The following is an 18,783-nucleotide window of genomic DNA, read 5'->3' as shown; positions in this document are numbered from 1 at the left end:
CTTATTTCAGGCAGAGGAGAGCCCCTGACTGTTTCGTAGTGAACACTGGCCCACCATTTGGGGATTTTGTTTCTGTTTTTGTTTTTTTACTTAAAAAACCTGTTTTTGAATGTGTAGAGAGAAACTTAACTATTACTTACCCGCTGAAGGCAGTAACAACTGTATTTTCTTATCTGGAAAAATAGGGCTAATACCCGCCTTGAAGAAGGGGAGTATTAGCTCTCAGATCAATACATTTTGAGGTTTTTGTTCCTTTTCTTCCTGCTTATAATCTGCTTGGGCCTAACTAGAAAAGAAAACAGATTTGATTATTTTCAGTCTTAAAGAAGTCACTGCTTACTTTCAATAAAATCTTTAAACAAAATGGAGTGAAGTAAGTCTCATAAATGATAAAAATCAGCTACTCTTACAGGGTTTGAATACCAAGGGGATTTTAGGCAATAGGCATTAAGCCAACATACACCTCCAGGATTCTTCTGCAGAGCATTGTAACCGGTCATTTCTCTGCTTATGTGCAACATTTCCAGAATACCATGGGAAAATTCAACCCCGATTTCAATATATTAGGCTTTGAAGTCTGAATATAAAAGCAGCCAGGGATCATTTTCAGAGCCCGAGAGGCCTGCTTCTAGACGCTGGAGGGCTGGTCAGAATGGGTCGGAGCCCCATGGAGGTCCCTTCCCCAGGGCCCAGCCCCCCAGCTCCTCCTGGGTGCCAAGACCCAAAGGCATCCCACCCTCTCCCTGTTTTATTTCTTCTGCGCTCCCGCCCCCCGACTCTTTTGGCTGCTACTCTTTACCATCTTCGTTTTTTCCCATAAGTGGTCAAAATAGGAAACGGAAGTATCTATTTGTTGCTTGGGGTAGTGCTCGGAAAGGTTTTTTAATTAAGAAAACAAAATCATCTGCAGGTTCTTCATTTCGCAATGAGTCCGAGCGTCCTCTGGCTCCCGAGACCTCCCCCATCCGACTGTCGTTCATACTGTGAGGGGGCTCGGGTAAGTCGAAGGGGGTCTGCGCCTCCAGCCGCACGGAAGGATCTGCGAGCGAGCGAACCGGCTCCGGATCCCGGGAGGCGCGTGGAGCACCGCCCCCCGCCCAGCGGGGAGGCGCGGGAGAGGCTGCAGCCCGGCCCAGCCGGGGAAACCCGTCCCGGGAGCCCGAGGGGCGCGGGCGGCGGCGGCGGCGGCGGCGGCGGCGGCGGGGACGCGGCTCGGCTGCCGCAGGGGAGCGGCGGCGGCGGCGGCGGCGGCGGCGGGCGCGAGGGGCGGGGCGCACTCCGCAACTTCTGCCGCTGCCTCCCGGGCGCGCTCGGCCGAGGCGCGCGGCTGCTGCGGGCTGCCGGCTGCCGGCTGCCGGGCGGCCAGCCCAGCCGTGCCCACCGGCCCTCGAGCCGCGCGTCCCGGGCGTCCGTCGGTGCCTGAGGCGCCTCCCGCAGGGAGGCTCGGCGCGGCCGCGCTCCGGCGTGGTCCGCAGCGGCTGGGGGCCCGGGACGTGCGGGGCCGCGAGGCCGAGCCGAGGCGCCCCCCAGCGGCCGGCGCGGGCCCCATGGCTGGGCCGGGCGGAGCGGAACCCGCGAGGTGAAGCCCCCGGGCCGGCGGCCGGAGCGCGTGGCGGGGGCGCCGGCTCCATGGGCAGCGGCGCACAGCGGCACGATGATGGACGTTAACAGCAGCGGCCGCCCGGACCTCTACGGGCACCTCCGCTCTTTGCTCCTGCCTGAGGTGGGGCGCGGGCTGCCGGACCTGAGCCCCGACGGCGCCGGCCCGGTCGTGGGCTCCTGGGCGCCTCACCTGCTGCGCGGGGTCCCAGAGGTGACCGCCAGCCCGGTGCCCACCTGGGACGCGCCGCCGGACAATGCCTCCGGCTGCTGGGAGCAGATCAACTACGGCAGAGCCGAGAAAGTTGTGATCGGCTCCATCCTGACGCTCATCACGCTGCTGACGATCGCCGGCAACTGCCTGGTGGTGATCTCGGTGTGCTTCGTCAAGAAGCTCCGCCAGCCCTCCAACTACCTGATCGTGTCCCTGGCGCTGGCCGACCTCTCGGTGGCCGTGGCGGTCATGCCCTTCGTCAGCGTCACCGACCTCATCGGGGGCAAGTGGATCTTTGGACACTTCTTCTGCAACGTCTTCATCGCCATGGACGTCATGTGCTGCACGGCCTCGATCATGACCCTGTGCGTGATCAGCATCGACAGGTAAGGGCCGGGCCGCCCCATCCCGGGGTCTGGCTGGGGGTGTGCTGGCTGCTCCACCCACCCCGGAGCACTCGCCTTTCCTAGGAGGATAAACCAGACACCTAGGCGGGATGAAGGGCTGCGCCTAAAACATCAACCCCCACACACATCAACCCTACACCAACCGAGCAACTTCAGTTACAGCATAGCCTATATACACCTTTAAAAGAAGAGTCCAAAATGTTCTAGTTTACTGTAGTGAGGATTTTAAGACCAAAGTTAAAGTATTTTAAGCATTAGCAGTTCCACCAAGGCATCCTTTGGTTTGGTTTTCAGAAGGAAGGGATTTGATTCTCTCTGAACTTGACAAACCCTTGCTGTGAGCCTGAAAGTGTCATTTCTTACTTTAAGAAATCAGTAGTTGAAATGCCTCCTTGTTTCCCCATCGATCGTGGGAGCAGCTCCCCAGGCCAATGAAGGGACTGAGGATGGTTCCAGAATTGGGGGGGGGGGGTCTACATCTCTAAACGTTGCACTCCTATGATTGCTCATTCTAAATCTCATGCTTTTGGAAGTCCGATTTCAGTGTTTGGCAACGCCGTCTGTATCCTGCAGGCGTGCTGACTGGAGCCTCACTCCCCGTCTGAATGGTTGGCTCTAGCCCTTCATCATATCCCTTGGGAATCTTCTCTTGAGAACTCCCCAGTGGAGTAATTGAAACAGAGGTTGACCATCTGTCAGAGATGCTGGGGAAAAAATTCCTGTCTTGGGTGTCAGATTGGGCTGGGAGACCCCAGGGTTTCTTCAGACTGTAGGATTACAGATTCTGCAGTGGAGCGCCTTTGGCCCTAGGAATACAGTGCAACTGTCAACTTGAAGTACGGTCCCAGGGTTCTTTGGCCACCTAATAGCACTGTTTCTCTTAAAACTGATTTATTAAACCTTAATATTTACCCATGTTCTGATGTTTTAAAAGCAGCACAGGACTCGTATCCTGTTGTTTAATGATACAGAGAAATGATTGCTTATTTTCTTTGTGGACCTATAGAACCTTTAAATGTGTAAACCTTTCAGCACAGAAAAATAATTGATGCTTCCACACTTAAAATGACAGTGCCTCAAAGGGTGGTCTAGCACAAAACTGAGCTTTTCTTCCTTTGCCTCCCTGCTATTTATGGGTTGTTGATATTTAACATGTTCTCCTATTTTACTGCTTGACCAGGGTTTAGAATTACTGAATAAAGGGAATGATAGGAAAGGGGATATTTTCAAGAAAAAAAACAAAACTGTAGCTGCATTTAAGGATCTAGATTTATTTTGAAAAAATTGATCTTGCCATTTTATATATCATGCTAGGTAGGAGCCTCCGACAAGAAACAAGGAATTAGTTTTAAGAGTAGTGCATGAACAGCATATATAAGAATATTAGCTCTAAGCTTGACAGCTGAAGTTCTGAATTACTGTAGTTAAGAATGACAAAAACATATGCACTCACAGTCTGGCTGTGGCAACAGGAACCAGGAGAGTGCACTCACTATACACTGTAAGTTTATACAGGAATTGTAGGTCTAAAAATTGCACCGCTAAGCCTGTCTGAGCGTCTCGCATAAATGGAGTCCTTTTAAATGGAATTTAGTGTAATAGAACAAATATTAATTTATGGTGCAAGAAGTATGTTTATAATATTTTCATTTCGTAATTGATACTAACTCGTCTCCTAACATAGCCAGTGCTTCTGTTCTGCTGGGCACATTCAGGCTTGGCTTGGGATGACCCTGAGATTCCTGTATATGAGCTAAAGGCTTTCTTCACTCAGTGTGCACATGTGACTTACCAGCAAGCAGCAGGCCTGTCTCAACTACAATGAAGAGGTTAATCCTGCTTGGCCAGAGCTTCTAATTTCTTCGTCTAGTATTAGTATATCCTTATAATTGTCACAAATTGTGATATTACGTAGGGATGTAGATCCTGTCTCCTTATTTCCTCCTATGAGAATTGTCCCATTGGTGAATTCTGTTTAAAAATTATTTGGGAGGAGGAACATATCATTTTTTTTTTTTAGATATACTGAAGAACTGTTAACACTGAAAGAAGACATAGATTGCTTTTCTTCAGAGAACACACAGAAATAAAAGTGAGAAAAAGGAAAATGCATTTGATATCTAAGGTGAATTATTTTGGGGGGTAACTTTTATTTATTTATTTTGAGAGAGAGAGCCTGAGAGAGAGAGAGAGAGAGAGAGAGCGCTAGCACAGGAGAGAGGTAGGGACAGAGAGAGAAGGAGAGGGAGAGAATCATAAGCAGGCTCCACACTGTCATCACAGAGCTTGGCTCAAGGGCTCGATCCCACCACAGTGAGATCATGACCTGAGCCCAAGTCAAGAGTTGGATGCTTAACCAATTGAGCCACACAGGTGCCCCCAAGGTGAATTATTTCTGAAGAGGTTGTTTTCTTCAGTTCCATTGTAGAATATGACCAAAGATACAAAAATGTGTTAAGAAAATATAAAAAAATTTCATCTTCATTTATTCATTCTATCTTGAGTACAAGGTTAGGTTACAGTCTGCTTTGTGCAGCATAATTAACGATGAATAATAATATTCCTGCTTTTGAGCTCTTACTGTATTGCAAGAGTTTGGATATCTATTGAGTGTTTCACTAGTCCAAAATGGAACCTTTGATGTTTCTCAGACACACCCCACCTTACCTGGATGCTTTTCTCGCCTTTTCCAATGCAATTTCATGCTGTTCTTCTTCACAGGCAGGCAACGCTCCCTTCCCCATCCTCTTCAGATAATGATTCATGATCATCGAAAAAGTAACAGTCATTAGGTGGGAACTTCATAATCTTTCCACTACTAAACAGTCTTTCATGTTACACCTGTACCCATTTTTATTTCTATCCAGTTAAAAAATGTGATGACATTGTATCCTGGCAAAGAGCAAACCACCTACACCTCACATTACCCCATCCCCTTTCACCCCAAAGGTTTTGTTCCTTCCTTGATCCCTCTTCTTTTCAGTGTTTCCTCTCAACTGGATCAAGCTTGATCTTCTATCTTCCTTTGGCCTCACTTCTCCCTCCAGTTATTGGAATTAATCTGCTCAAAGAACTGTGCCCACAACCTGTCTTTGTTTCCTTCCTCCTCAAGTAGATGAGTTTGACACTATCAGATCTACTAAAATATTTTAACTCACCTTCCTGGTTTCACTTCTGTTCACCCCGCATCCATTGCCCATAAAGAAACTAGAATGATCTCTTTATTAAAAAAAATTTGTTCTAAGCGAGATAACATTTACCTGTACTGAAATGCAAAGATATTAAATGCATAGTCTGACATGAAATGATACTCAGCATCCCTCATCATCAGGGAAATAGAAATCAAAACCACACTGAGATACCACCTCACGCCGGACAGAGTGGCTGAAATGAACAAATTAGGAGACTCTAGATGCTGGCGAGGGTGTGGAGAAACGGGCACCCTCCTACACTTTTGGTGGGAATGTAAACTGGTGCAGCCCCTCTGGAAAACAGTATGGGGGTTCCTCAGGAAATTAACAATAGAACTCCCCTATGACCCAGCAATAGCACTGCTCGGAATTTACCCAAGGGATACAGGAGTGCTGATGCATAGGGGCACATGGACCCCAATGTTCATAGCAGCACTCTCAACAATAACCAAAACATGGAAAGTGCCTTAAGTGTCCATTGACAGACGAATGGATCAAGAAGATGTGGTATATTTATACAATGGAATACTACATGGCATTGAGAAAGAATGAAATCTGGCCATGTGTAGCAACATGGATGGACCTTGAGGGTGTTATGCTGAGCGAAATAAGTCAGGCAGAGAAGGACAGCTACCATATGTTTGCACATATAGGTGGATTAGGAGGAACTTAACAGAGGACCATGAGGGAGAAGAAGGGGAAAAATAGTTGGGGAGAGGGAAGGAGGCAAACCATGAGAGACTCTTGGAGTCATGAGAGACTCAGCATGAGAGACTCTTGTTCTCATGCTGAGAACAAACTGACGGCTGAGGTGGGTGGAGGAGGGGACGGGGGAGATGGGCATGGGGGAGGGCACTTGTTGGGATGAGCACTGGGTGTTTTATGGAAACCAACTTGACAATAAACTATTTAAGGGAAAAAAAATGGATAGTCTGAGGAGTTTTGACAAATGTCTATACCTACGTAACCAACACTCCAGTCAGGATGTAGAATATTTTGATAATTTCGGAAAGTTCCCTCGTACTCCTTTCAGAATGATCTTTTAAAAATACAAATCACTGGGGCGCCTGGGTAGCTCAGTAGGTTAAGCATCCAACTTTGGCTCAGGTTATGATCTCGCGGTTTGTGGGTTGGAGCCCCGCATTGGGCTCTGTGCTGATAGTTTGGAGCCTGGATCCTGTTTCACATTCTGTGTCTCCCTTTCTCTCCTTCTCCCCTGCTCATGCTCTGTCTCTCTCTGTCTCTCAAAAATAAATAAATGTTTGGGGTGCCTGGGTGGCTCAGTTGGTTAAGCGTCCGACTTCGGCTCAGGTCATTATCTCACAGTTTGTGGGTTTGAGCCACGCATCAGGCTGTGTGCTGACTGCCAGCTCAAAGTCTGGAGCCTGTTTCAGATTCTGTGTCTCCCTCTCTCTCTGACCCTCCCCTGCCCATGCTGTCTCTCTTTCTCTCTCAGAAATAAATAAAACATTAAAATTTTTTTTTCATAAATAAGTGTTTAAAAAAATACAACTCACATGCAAAGCAGCTCTGTATGTTGTTTAGGTGAGCTTACCTAACGAGTAAAGGAAAAAATAGTGCAGAAGAATGGAGAACACCAGATTCATGAACATGGTTATCTCTGGTGGGGTGAATGGAGGTGTAATGAGGGACTAGCACAGGTGACTATACTGGTAATGTTTTGTTTCTAATTTGGATGGCTGATGCAGTCTTTTTATTCTTTGTATAACTTTCTATGTCCAAAATGCATTTTTAAATGTCTTTTGGAAATACTTCTGGAAAATGAACAAGCCTAAGTATAGAGCATGCAGAGTTTCCATAAAGCAGACACCTTAGTGTCATCTGCCACAAGATCAAGAAATTGAACATTACCAATCTCCTGCCCCTCTCCAGTTTCTGCTGCTCCCAAGGATAACTGTTGTCATGACTTTTTAGTATCATGAATGAGTTTTACTTGGTTAGAACCCACATAAAGAGGGGCAGAGAGCAGGGGAGGAGCAGAGAGAAAGGGAGACGCAGAATCCGAAGCAGGCTCCAGGCTCTGAGCTGTCAGCACAGAGCCTGAGTCGGGGCTCAAACCCACAAACCGTGAGATCATGACCTGAGCAGAAATTGGATGCTTAACCAACTGAGCCACCCAGGCTTCCCTAGTAGAGTATATACTCTTAATTCTAGCTTCTTTTGCTCAGTATATGTGTGATTCATCCATAGATTTTAGTCTGTCAGTATTTTATTTATTTGGTGAGTAGTATTCCATTATATTTGCTTATCAGTTCACCTGTAGATGGACATTTGAATTGCTTCCAGTTTCTGGTTATTACTAATAGTGCTGCTATAAACATTTATTTGTATACATGTCATTTTGTGGATATGTTTACATTTCTTTTGCGTAAATACAATGCTGTATAGTAAGGTAACTTACTGTATTTGAATTCTATTTACCCCCTTACATCTTTTGTGTTATTGTTGTCATGCATTTGAATCTACATATTTGAATGACCTAATCTATTACTTTTGTTATTTTAAACAATCAGCAGCCATTCTTATTTACCCACATATTTACCTTTGCGTTGCTCTGTATTTTTTTCCCACGTTACCATGTTTTCCTCTGGATCCTTTTCTTCTGCCTAGTTAAACTTTCATTAGCATTTTTTAAATGACAGTTTGCTGGTAACAAGCCCTCTCAGATTTTTATTCATCTGAAAATGTATTAATTTTGCCATCGTCTATGAGTGATATTTTCTCCGAGTATATAATTCTATATTTGAGGGGTTTTCAGTACTTTAAAACATTATCCCATTGTCTTCAGGCTTCCATCATTTCTGTTGAAAACTCAGCCATTAACTAACATTATTATTATTCCTTTGAAGATAATGCATCTCTTTTTCTTCTGGCTGCTTTTAAGATTCTCTCTTTGTCTTTAGTTTTTACTCATTTTTCTATGATGTCCCCAGGTCTGGCATTATTGATTATTTTTTGTTCTTTGTTTGCTGTCAACCATGGGTGAGGTTCTTAGTAATTGTTGTACTTGTGCATTGATATCTCTAATCAGTTGGATATTATCTTCTTAAATAATTTACTGTCCCATTCTTTCTCTCTTCTATGTCTCAAATTTACATAATTTGGAACCTTTACTCTTCTCACACATGTCTCTCACACTCTATTTTCCATTTTCCTCTGTGCTTCTTTTTGCAAAATTTTTGACCCTCCTTCCAATTTATTATTTCTTCTGCTCTCTCTAATCTGTTGGTCAGCATTATCTATTGAGTAATTAATTTCACACTCCTAGAAATTTCATTTGATTCCTTTTTTTCTGTATTTGATCTTTTTTGTCGATTCAAATCCTCTGCCTTTTCATGTAATTTCTCCTTCTTATTATTAAATTCTTGATAGGCTCTTTTTATGCTAATTCCAATATCTGAATCGCTTGTGGTTTCTTTGTGTGTGATATGTTTCCGTTTTTTTCCCTCTGGATTTTGGGTCTATGTCTTTGCATGCCTAGTACATTTGATTATACACTCAACATTTTTCATGAAAAATTATAGATGTTGTAGATGATGTTATTTTCCTCCAGAGAAAATAGCTGGTAGGCAGGCATATTGGTGGACTGATTATTATAATCCAGTTAGGGTTTGTGTTGACTATAGGCTGTGTTTTAGTTTTGACAGAGTTCTGTCTGCCACTGGCCAATGCCTCTTTCCAGGATGTAGCCTTCTTGGGATTTCAGCTGAGAGCATGGGTGTTCTCAGGGACTTCTCCCGCTGGCTTGTTCAGTACTCTAACTCTTCTCTCAGGGCTGTGAGATTGCTAAAGCTCCCACTGAAAGCCTTTTGGGAAAAGGAAAGCTTTCCTCCTTGGCTTCTTAGCTGCCTGCCCTGTACAACAGCAGAATGCAACCAGTGCCTTGAGGGGAATACCAGCCAAGTGTTGGGCTTAGTTTTCTGCCCCTTCCTTAATACCGGGATGTTGGCCTCTCAGGTCTTTAATTTTGTCTTTCTATCCTCAAGAGATTACCAAAATGCCTTCTGGCATTGTGGCCTCTTCCTAAGCAGCTCTGCTGAGGTTTTTTTGCCTGGATCCTCCTCCCCTTCCCCTCATCTCGTTTTGGCATATGTCCCAAGGGAAAGAGTGCCTGCAGGATTTTGACTCACTGCTCTGTGGTTCTCTCTTCTCCAGGATTATTTTGTTCCCTTAACTCCTGGTTGTCTCAAGAATTCTGTGGTGGCTACAGGCAGGTGTGTGCGTGCGCGCGCGTATGCACGCGCTTTATCCAGCCCTTTTAGTTGTTTCAGCAGAAGCACTGGTCTGAAGCATCAAGCAACCTCATCATAGCTAGAAGTGGATGTGTGCCTGAAATATTTTAAATATATACAAATACGGAAGTATAATCATGTAAATTGCTCTTCTGAAAACCTTTCATTGGCTTTTCATTTCACTTGGAATAAAATGGAGAGTGTTTAGCGCATCCATAAGGTCCCTACTTTGTTTCTGCCTCACTTCTCAGTGACAGTTTGTACCAGAGTCCATGGTGCTTTCCAAAGTATAGTCCCACTGACCCTTTCAGTTTCTCCGTCAGGCCCATTCCATGCAAACCCACCAACTAACATATTTGCAAAACTGTGATTTCATGTCTGGAGTTCTAGTCCCTAATATATCTGTTCCCTAATGTATATTTTTTGATCCCAAGTTGGAGAAGCTTAAAAGTGTTTGATACTCTCGAAGGGCAACAATTAAAATGTCTGAAAAATACTAAGTATTGACAAGGATGTAGAACGAAGGGTACTTCCATACATTACTAGCAGGATGGTGAATTGGTAAATCATTTTGAAAGTGGTTTGGCATTATCGTGTATGGTTGAAGATACACACACCCTATGATTTTGCTGTTTTACCATGAGGTATGTATCAAAGAGATTCTTGTCACCAAACGTCTTGTACAAGAATATTTATAATATCCATAAACTTGGAATCCTAATACTTGAAATAATATATATGTGTATCAGTAATAGAATGGATAAATAAAGTGTGCTACATTTATACAATAGAATACTATTCACTAGTGGTTCTCCAACTGGAGCATGTATCAGAACTATCTGAAGAACTTATTAAAACACAGATTGCTGGGTCCTACTCCAAGAGTTTCTAATTCAGTAAGTCTGGGGTGGAACCAGATAATTTGCTTTTCAAACAGATTCCCAGATGATTCTGAGGCTCCTGGTTTGGGGACCCTCCTTAGAGAACCATTACTATACAGTAATGAAAATGAACAAGCTGTGGTTAAAACAAATCTCACAAAATAACGTAAACAATATTTTGTTATAAAAATTTGAAACATATTTAAAAGTGAAGAGTATAGTATGAAGAACCTAATGTATCCATTGCCTGGCTTCCACAGTAGTCGATTTATGGCCAATGTATTCAACATATCCTTTGGAGCTCCTCCAGTCTTCACAGTATTTTAAATCAAATTTTCAATGTCCTGTCGTTTCATCCATAAATACTTTGGGGTCACAAACACAATGTTGAGCAGAAACAGCAGAGTCCCAAAGAACGCATATAGGTGCAATTCCATTATGATAAAAATTTGAACCAAACAACACTGTTGAGAGACCTACGTAAGTGGAAATTTTATAAAGGAAAGGAAAGAAATATATATCATGAGAACAAGGAGAGTGATTGCTTCTAGGCATGCCTCTGAAGTCCTGTCATTGACTTGTTGTGTCTTGACTATAGTGATAATTACATGAGTGCTCATTTTTAAAATTACTGTTGAAGCATCTGTGTATATTCTAGGTGATTTCCTGCATATGTGTTTTGCTTTACAATCAGAAGGACAAAAGTATTTATATGATGACATCTTGTGAGGTGTATTTGGATTTACATCTGATGTATGGTTAATCTGAGCCAGTGTAGCTGCTGTTCCAACGCTGTCAGCGACCGTTCCTTGTTTTGCTTTGTGTGTGAGGGCAGGGGTCGTCTCTGGGTTGTTAGCAGTTACAGGAACTCCTCTGTATTTGCAGGAGCCATAAACCTCAGTTCTGACTGGTGTCTGGCTGAAGTCTTGCTTCCTCGCCAGGTACTGTGACTCATTCACTTCGACGATGTGAGTTGTGCTCTTGGCTTTCATTCTGCTGTGATCAGCAGCACAGGGTGCATTCTGGCTTCTCTGGATCGCCTTTCTCTTTGAAGAAGTCATCCTTGCTCATCTTGAAATTAATTTTCAGCTTGTAGATACACTTTATGAGTTGATAGGATCCCTTTCTACCTTTGCTATGAAAAGGTGAGAGAGAGGAGATTAAACAGGTCTTCCCTCTCTTGTGAATGACAGTTCTCATAAACTACTTTTTTTCTTAATATTTATTTCTTTTTTATTGAGAGAGAGAGTGCAAGCATGTGCAGGCACCCAGCTGGGGGAGGGCAGAGAGAGAGGGGGACAGAGGATCCGAAGTGGGCTCCGGGCTGACAGCAGAGAGCCTGATGTGGGGCTTGAACTCACCAACTGTGAGATCATGACCTGAGCCTAACTTGGACGCTTAACCAATTGAGCCATGCAGGCGCCCCATGTAAATATAGTTAAGGAAAAGAGTGGAAGTTTAGATATGGCCGTGATGGATGTAAATCCTGATTGAGGTCTCAGAAGAAATGTTGAATTAGACTGGTGATAGAAGGGCAGGAGAGTTTCCAGGCAAGGGGAAGCTTGGCCAGCAGATGCCAAGAGGCTGAAGGCAGTGAATTGGTCTGTGAGTGAATTTACAGAGAGGGATCCAGAAGGCGTCCCAAGTGAGAAAAAGCCCAAGTCTGCAAGATCTTGCCCCTTGTGCAGATGCTGCTGGCTGCCTTTCTTGATGCTTGTCACCTCCTTCTTCCTCAGCTACAGGTACTCCTGTTTTCACCTGGGAATATGGCTCCCCAGAATAAAGTCTACATTTTCTCATCTCCCCTGTGGCTTGGTGTGGCCATGTTACCAAATTTTGACTCAGGAGGTGTTAGTAGAAGTATTGTGTTTCAGCTTCTTGGAAACTTCCTTCTACAAGGGGTGTGGGCCTTCTTCCTCTCCTTGTTTGTCCTTGCCTCCATCTTGTCTCCTGGAATTTGAGTACGGTGGCTGGAGGTCTGGCTGTCATCTTGGTTGACAGAGGGCCACACTGGGGAGGGAGGAACAGCATGCTGGAAGGGTAGCATGGATCCTGGAGGACTGTGGATTCCACAGCGTTGCTAGAATGCTGACTTCTTAGTAATAGGTGAATAGATACCATTATGTTGTCTCTTACAACCGCCGAATGTGCCAGTTTCTTACCCCACTTGCTGGACCTTCCCATGGATGTCCACATGTATACGTCGTAAAACATCACTGAGGGTGTCACGGTGTCTTTCTTTTCTGGAAACCCTGTAGGAATAACAACTACCATTTTTTGAGAGCCTTTTGTGCTACATACATTCCTAGAAACTTGGCATATAGTATCTCATTTAATTTTCATAGCAAGGGTGTTTATTGAGTGTCCGTCATGGTGCCTCTGCTGGCCCAAGGTGAACAAGAGAAAGTATGAACATTTTCAATCCCATTCTGTAGATGAGGAAGCTAAAGGAACATACACATTCTGTGTGGCAGGAACAGCGTCTACCCCATGGGTTCCCCTATATCACTGTAGCCATTGTCTGCTGCATGAGAATAGTCAGGGCCCTTTATAATTTAACTCCAGCCTCCCTTCTAGCCTCAATCTGGCTAACTCCATCATAGGCCCTTCCCTTTCAATATGTCAGAACAGAGCTAATGCTCTTCCTCCCAAACGTGTTCCTCTTACAGTGTTCCCATCCCAATCAGTGACATCAGTCAGTACTTACTCACTTTGCTAGACATTTGGGTACCATCTTTGAAACTTCCCATTCAGCCCCCCACTCTCACCAGCCAATCACCAAGTCCTGATGATTATCTTTCTACTTTCCTTCTCCCCACCCACCATCTCCAGGAACTCAACCTGAGCCTCTGTCATCTTTCATAGGGACCACTCAGTGTACCCTCCCAGGAGGCTCCCGGTATCTACTGCCCCATGTTAATGCAGCATGTGTAACTCTAGCTGAAGATTAGCGTCACCTGGGCAATTAAAAAAATAGCAATTCTTGGAGCCCAGCTTTAGAGAGAACCTGATTTGATTGTTCTGGGTGGGCCAGGGCATCAAACATACCACCAGGTGGTATGTTTGAAGATACCACCGGGTGATTCTAATGTAGAGCCAGATGGAGAACCCCTGAGTTAGGATTATCTTTTTAAAAGGCAAATGGTAGGGGCACCTGCGTGGCTCAGCCATTTAAGCATCCAACTCATGATTTCTGTTCAGGTCATGATCTTGGAGTTGTGAGATCCAGCCCCACATTGGGTTCCATGTTGAGTGTGGGCCCTGCTTGGGATTCTCTCTCTCCCTATCTACCTCTCCTTCTCTCTCTGTGTCTTTCAAAATAAATAAATAAATAATAAGTTTAAAAAGTAAAAAAATGAAAAGGCAAATGTGATTTTTTTCATGGTTCCCGAACTTAGCTGCACATTAGAATCACCTAGTAATCTTCAGAAAATTCCACAGCCTACACTTATGGACAGTGTCAGGGGGTAGGACTCATGCATCCCTATTCTGGCAGCTCCCAGATTAGTCTAGTGTGCAGACAGGTTTGGGCACTACTCAGTGATGCTGTTCTCCACTTTTTTAATGGGCTAATGAGTTCCCCTACTCTTGGGATAAGGTCCTAAATGTTTAATATGACCTAAAAGATGAATCATCTGACCTCTGTCTAGCTCACTAGATTAGGGGTTGATAAACATTTTTCTGTAAAGAGCTAGATGACTATTTTCATAAATATTTTAGGCTAGTGTGCCACAGGGGTCCCTGTTGTAACTACTCTGCCACTGTAGCCTGAGCATAGACAATATGTAGATAAATGGGAGTGGCTGCGTGCTAATAAAACTTTATTTATGGGTACTGAAATTTGAATTTCATGTAAAACCATTCTTATCTGGGGTTGCCATACAAAAATAGGCAGCCCCGATTTGACCCGCTGCAGTTTGCCAACTTTTGCCCAAGATTTGATACAAGTCAGTTTTCTATCCATCTATCTCCCTATCTACCTACCTACCTGTCTCCCCCAAGTCCCCACTATTCTGGCAACTTTATTTCAGTTCCTTGACATTTTGATGTTTAAGGCCTTAAGATCTTTTTATTGTACCCCCTGCCTCCTCCCCCCACACTGTTCTATCTCTTTGGCTGGCTAATTTTTTTTATCACTTTTCAGACAGGTCCTTGATTAGATGTTACTGCTTCATGCAAGTTTCCTAGAATCTCCAGATTGTCTTAAACAGTCTTTTTTCTTACTAACTGCATATTTTCTTACTAACACTCACCTCAATTTGTAACTAGTGGTATATGAAATTAACTGTAATGAATGCATGATTTGTGGGATCAGTCATCCGTGTATTCTGCATGGCAGGCGTCTGTCTCATTGGAGACTGTATCCCCATCCACGGCATAGTACTTGGCACATGGTAGGTGTTTAGGTAGTCATGGTGGGTTGATTTGAGGAAAGAAGGTCAGGTACCTCAGATTCCCAAGGTCTGGCCCACCTTGACTTATTCTCCAGCACTCTGTGAAACCTTCTTGGTGATAACATAGATGTTTCCTAGGGAAACCAAAGAACAGAAGTGACATGGAGGCAGTGGGACTGCCCCAAGGGATTGTCCTATCCAAGTGTGGTAGGCTGGTGAGTGACTCTGCTCTCCATGCATATGCAGAACACTGACTTTAACAAAGCCCTAGTGATAGGAATCCTTAGCAGCTTAGAGCCACGGATTGGCTCTTTATTATCACCATTGTTGTGCCATGGAGCAGAGGGAAATGCATGCAAAATTGAATGATAATCTCAGAGCCTTTTTCTTTCAGTGAAGAGACATATTTGCAGCCAAGCTCATACATCCCAGAAGGAGAGCCACAGGTGTCAGGCAGGAAGATACTACCCGAGTAGTGGAGCACAAGAACTGGCAGCTGCAGTGTCATTTGTTGAGTGCATATCTGGGCCAGGTCCACCGTCAGGAGCTTCACGTTATTCATCTCATCTCATCCCCATGACCGCTCTGGGGGCACTCTCATTCTGGCCACCTGTGTGACGGGCAAAGGGAGACCGATAGAGGTTAAAAACCTTCCCCAAGAGCACACGAGAAGAAAGTAGTGGAGTCACGGTTGGCTAGGAAAATGACTGACCCCAGGTCTTTTGAGACCTAGAAGAATGTTGCCTTTGGAACATCCTTTGTGAACCGCATCAAGCACTAGATATTTTCTCCTGCCTTCCAGAGAGGACAGCGATGATGTTAATATAATAGTAATTATGTTAGCCTAAGTGCAGAGTCTCTCACCTAACATCCTAGGGGCCAGCTGTGTTTTGGCCTCTCTCCTCCACTGTTGAACCAGGACGTCTCCACTCCAGTCCATCTGTTAGCTTTTGGGTTTGGGTTAGGGTAAGTCATTATGGAATATCAAGCTCCTCTTCTTCACAGGTTTAAGATGAACTCTTGAGCATCAGGTTCTAATAGAGACCCAGTTGTGTGTGTGTGTGTGTGTGTGTGTGTGTGTATGTCTGAGAGAGAGAGAGAGAGAGGCTGCATGAGCAAGCTAAAGGAGGTGGTGTAGCTGAAATTTCTTTAATAGGCAAACCCTTGTTATATGTCTACTAGATATTTGAGTACTGGGTGGGGGGATACAAAGGTGTATAAATACACAGCCCCATCTTCAAGAGGTTATCTAGTTGAGCATAAATTAAGATTATTTATTCACATATCAAAAAATTTTGGACCTTCAAAAAGGTAGCTTATACATACTGCTTTGCAGTCAATCCCTGTGTGCGATGACCTTTTTGGAAGAGTTTATGAGTCATTTAGCTTCTGGTTGCAAACAATTGGGTTGAGTGCTTCCATCAATAAAAACCCAGGTACTCTGTGGTCTGTTTTTTGAACAGCCTTTCTGTGCCTAAAGAATTCTTGCTGAGGACTGCTGCAAAATGATGGCTCCAGGTCAGACCTAAGTGTTCACTCTTCCTACGTTGTAGTGCAATGCAGGTTGCCCGCCTCTGGGGGCTGAGCAGCTGGGGGCGCTGGGGAGACATTCCCACTGCATCTGTGTGGCGAGCTTTTTTTTGCCCATTTCGCCAGTTTGCATTCTCACTTTGATCATGGGCTCTGTTCTGATTCACATTCCTGAGCATTCTATATTTATGGGCATTCTGATCATATTTTCTGCTCTTTCAAACGATAGTAGCTGGATAGCTTTCTTCCTTCCAAATGGTTCTTTCATCTGGAACATCCACCAAAGCCATCCGCCTATAGGGGTCTATGAGTATTAATGCTTAAACCCGAGAGATTTCAATCGTGTGCTCCAGTCCAGCTATAATCTATTTGGCCCAGTTGCCTGAATATTTCAGAATTGTGTTTTTAGGAAATACATATTCTGTATGTTTGGGGTGAAAAAGTCTCTGATAATCTCAATAAAAGTCTTTGAAAAGACTTCCATTGTGATATATAGATTGCCTTGTGGTCTCATACTTGATTGTTTTGGGGATACTGCAGGCCCCCGCCACTCTGGCTTCCTTTCTGGGTCACAAAGGCGATAGTCCTTTAAACACAACTTCTTAACACTTCAAAATTGTTTTTTCTTATTGTGGGAGTCATAGGGGATTCATCTATTCACTTCTTCAACCTTTATTGATTACTCAGTCTTCATTAGTTACTCTTCTGTATCCTAAACAAGGCAAATAAAGTCTTTGCTCTCTTGAATTTTATATTCCAGTAAGAATAAATAGGACACAGAAGTGTTTTTCAAAAACACACTAATTCATTGGTAATATGTGCCATATGGAGAATTAAAACAGAGCAATGTATGAATTAGAGTGGGTACTCACGGAAGACGTTTCTGGAGAGATGGCATATGTAAATAATGTGGTGGAGCTGGCTATGTGAAGATCAGGAGGAAGAACACTCTGGAAAGGCAGCAGCCGGTGTCAAGGCCTTGGGCCAGTTGATTGCAGTTGATCACAGGAAAGCCTGGAAGGAAATGCGAGTAGAGCAGTGGTCACAAATTATGTTGGGATTTGGACCAGATAGAGTTTGGATTTTATGCCAAGTGCAGTGGATCCTTTGCTGAGTTTGATGTGTAGGGTGACATCATCCCATTTATAATTTTAATAGTTTGCTGTGGTTACTTTGTGGAGAATGGATTGGAGAAGGGTAAGACTGAAAGCTGTGAGACCAATTGGGAGACTTTTGCAGTAGCCAAGAGAAGGGATAATTGGGAATAGTGAAGATGGAGAAAAGTGGAGGGATGTGGGATTTGTCTTGGGGGTACATCTGCAGGACTTGAGGGTTGGATGTGGGGAGTGAGGGACAGAGAAGAATGAAGGATGATGTGCTTTTGGCTCAAGCTACCCAGTAGATGGTGATGCTGTTTACTGATGAAAGTAGTAGGACTGGTGGTAAAAATCAAGAGTTCTACTTTCAGTGGTAAGTTTGTTTACCAGTGGACATTGGATGCAAGTGGCTAGATTTCCAGAGAGAATTCAGGATTAGAGATCCACATTTGGATGTCATTGTAAATGTTATTTAAAGACATAGGATGGGAGAGAATAGTTAGGAACAGGGGCCTGGATACCAAGCCTTAGGGAGAGAAGATATTCAGATGCCAAGAGGAAAGGAGAGGCTAAAAAGGGACAGTCAGTACAATATGAGGAACAGCGGGAGAATGTGCCATCGTGGAAGTTAAGGGAAATGTATGTTGAGAAAGATAAAATAACTATGTCAAATGGTGTTGCAAGGCTAGAAAAATGACCAAAAAATTGGCAACCTTGAGGCCTAGTCATCTTGAGACGAGTAATTTCAATGGAGCAATAGAATGGAAGCCCAGATGGAGTGAGGCAAAGAGACTATGAGAGGAAAGAAGTGGAGATGGTGACTCGGAAAAGATCTTTCAAGAAGTTTCACTGTTAGCTGCTTACCTGGGAGTCCAGCAACCTACATTTGAGCTCTGTGTCTGCTGCGTTGTATCCTAATGATAATTCCTTAATAAGTATGTGTCTTAAGTTCCATTACAATGGGCGAGAACTTTGACTTCGTTTTTCACTACTTCTTAGTACTTACAAAGTTCCTAGCACACAGTAGGTGCTTAATCATATTAGCCAAATGAATGGTTGGATGAATTAATGAATATCCTACTAGAGCAGAAACACTTTAGCTCAAGACCGTGTCTAATTCATCCTCTGCAGGTCTGTGTACACCAAGTGGGATGCAAACATCAGGGAATAAATGTGTCTCATAAACTTGGGAGTAAACTAAGGCAGTTTGGATTAGG

General features: G+C 44.1%; 1 protein-coding gene across 1 annotated transcript in view; it reads left to right on the top strand.

Moving 5' to 3' along the window:
• Positions 1-1,633: 1,633 nt before the first annotated feature.
• HTR7 (5-hydroxytryptamine receptor 7) overlaps positions 1,634-18,783 on the top strand; it is a 92,338-nt gene continuing 75,188 nt past the window's right edge. Inside the window, exon 1 of the mRNA XM_039216736.1 lies at positions 1,634-2,199. Coding sequence (XP_039072667.1) covers positions 1,655-2,199 — 545 coding nt within the window. The 5' untranslated portion in view covers positions 1,634-1,654. The remainder of the gene's footprint in view (positions 2,200-18,783) is intronic.

Source organism: Hyaena hyaena, unplaced genomic scaffold (assembly GCF_003009895.1).
Source record: "Hyaena hyaena isolate Hyena2069 unplaced genomic scaffold, ASM300989v1 scaffold_653, whole genome shotgun sequence".
NCBI classification, from domain to species: Eukaryota; Metazoa; Chordata; class Mammalia; order Carnivora; family Hyaenidae; genus Hyaena; species Hyaena hyaena.
This window is presented reverse-complemented; position numbering and strand designations above follow the sequence as displayed.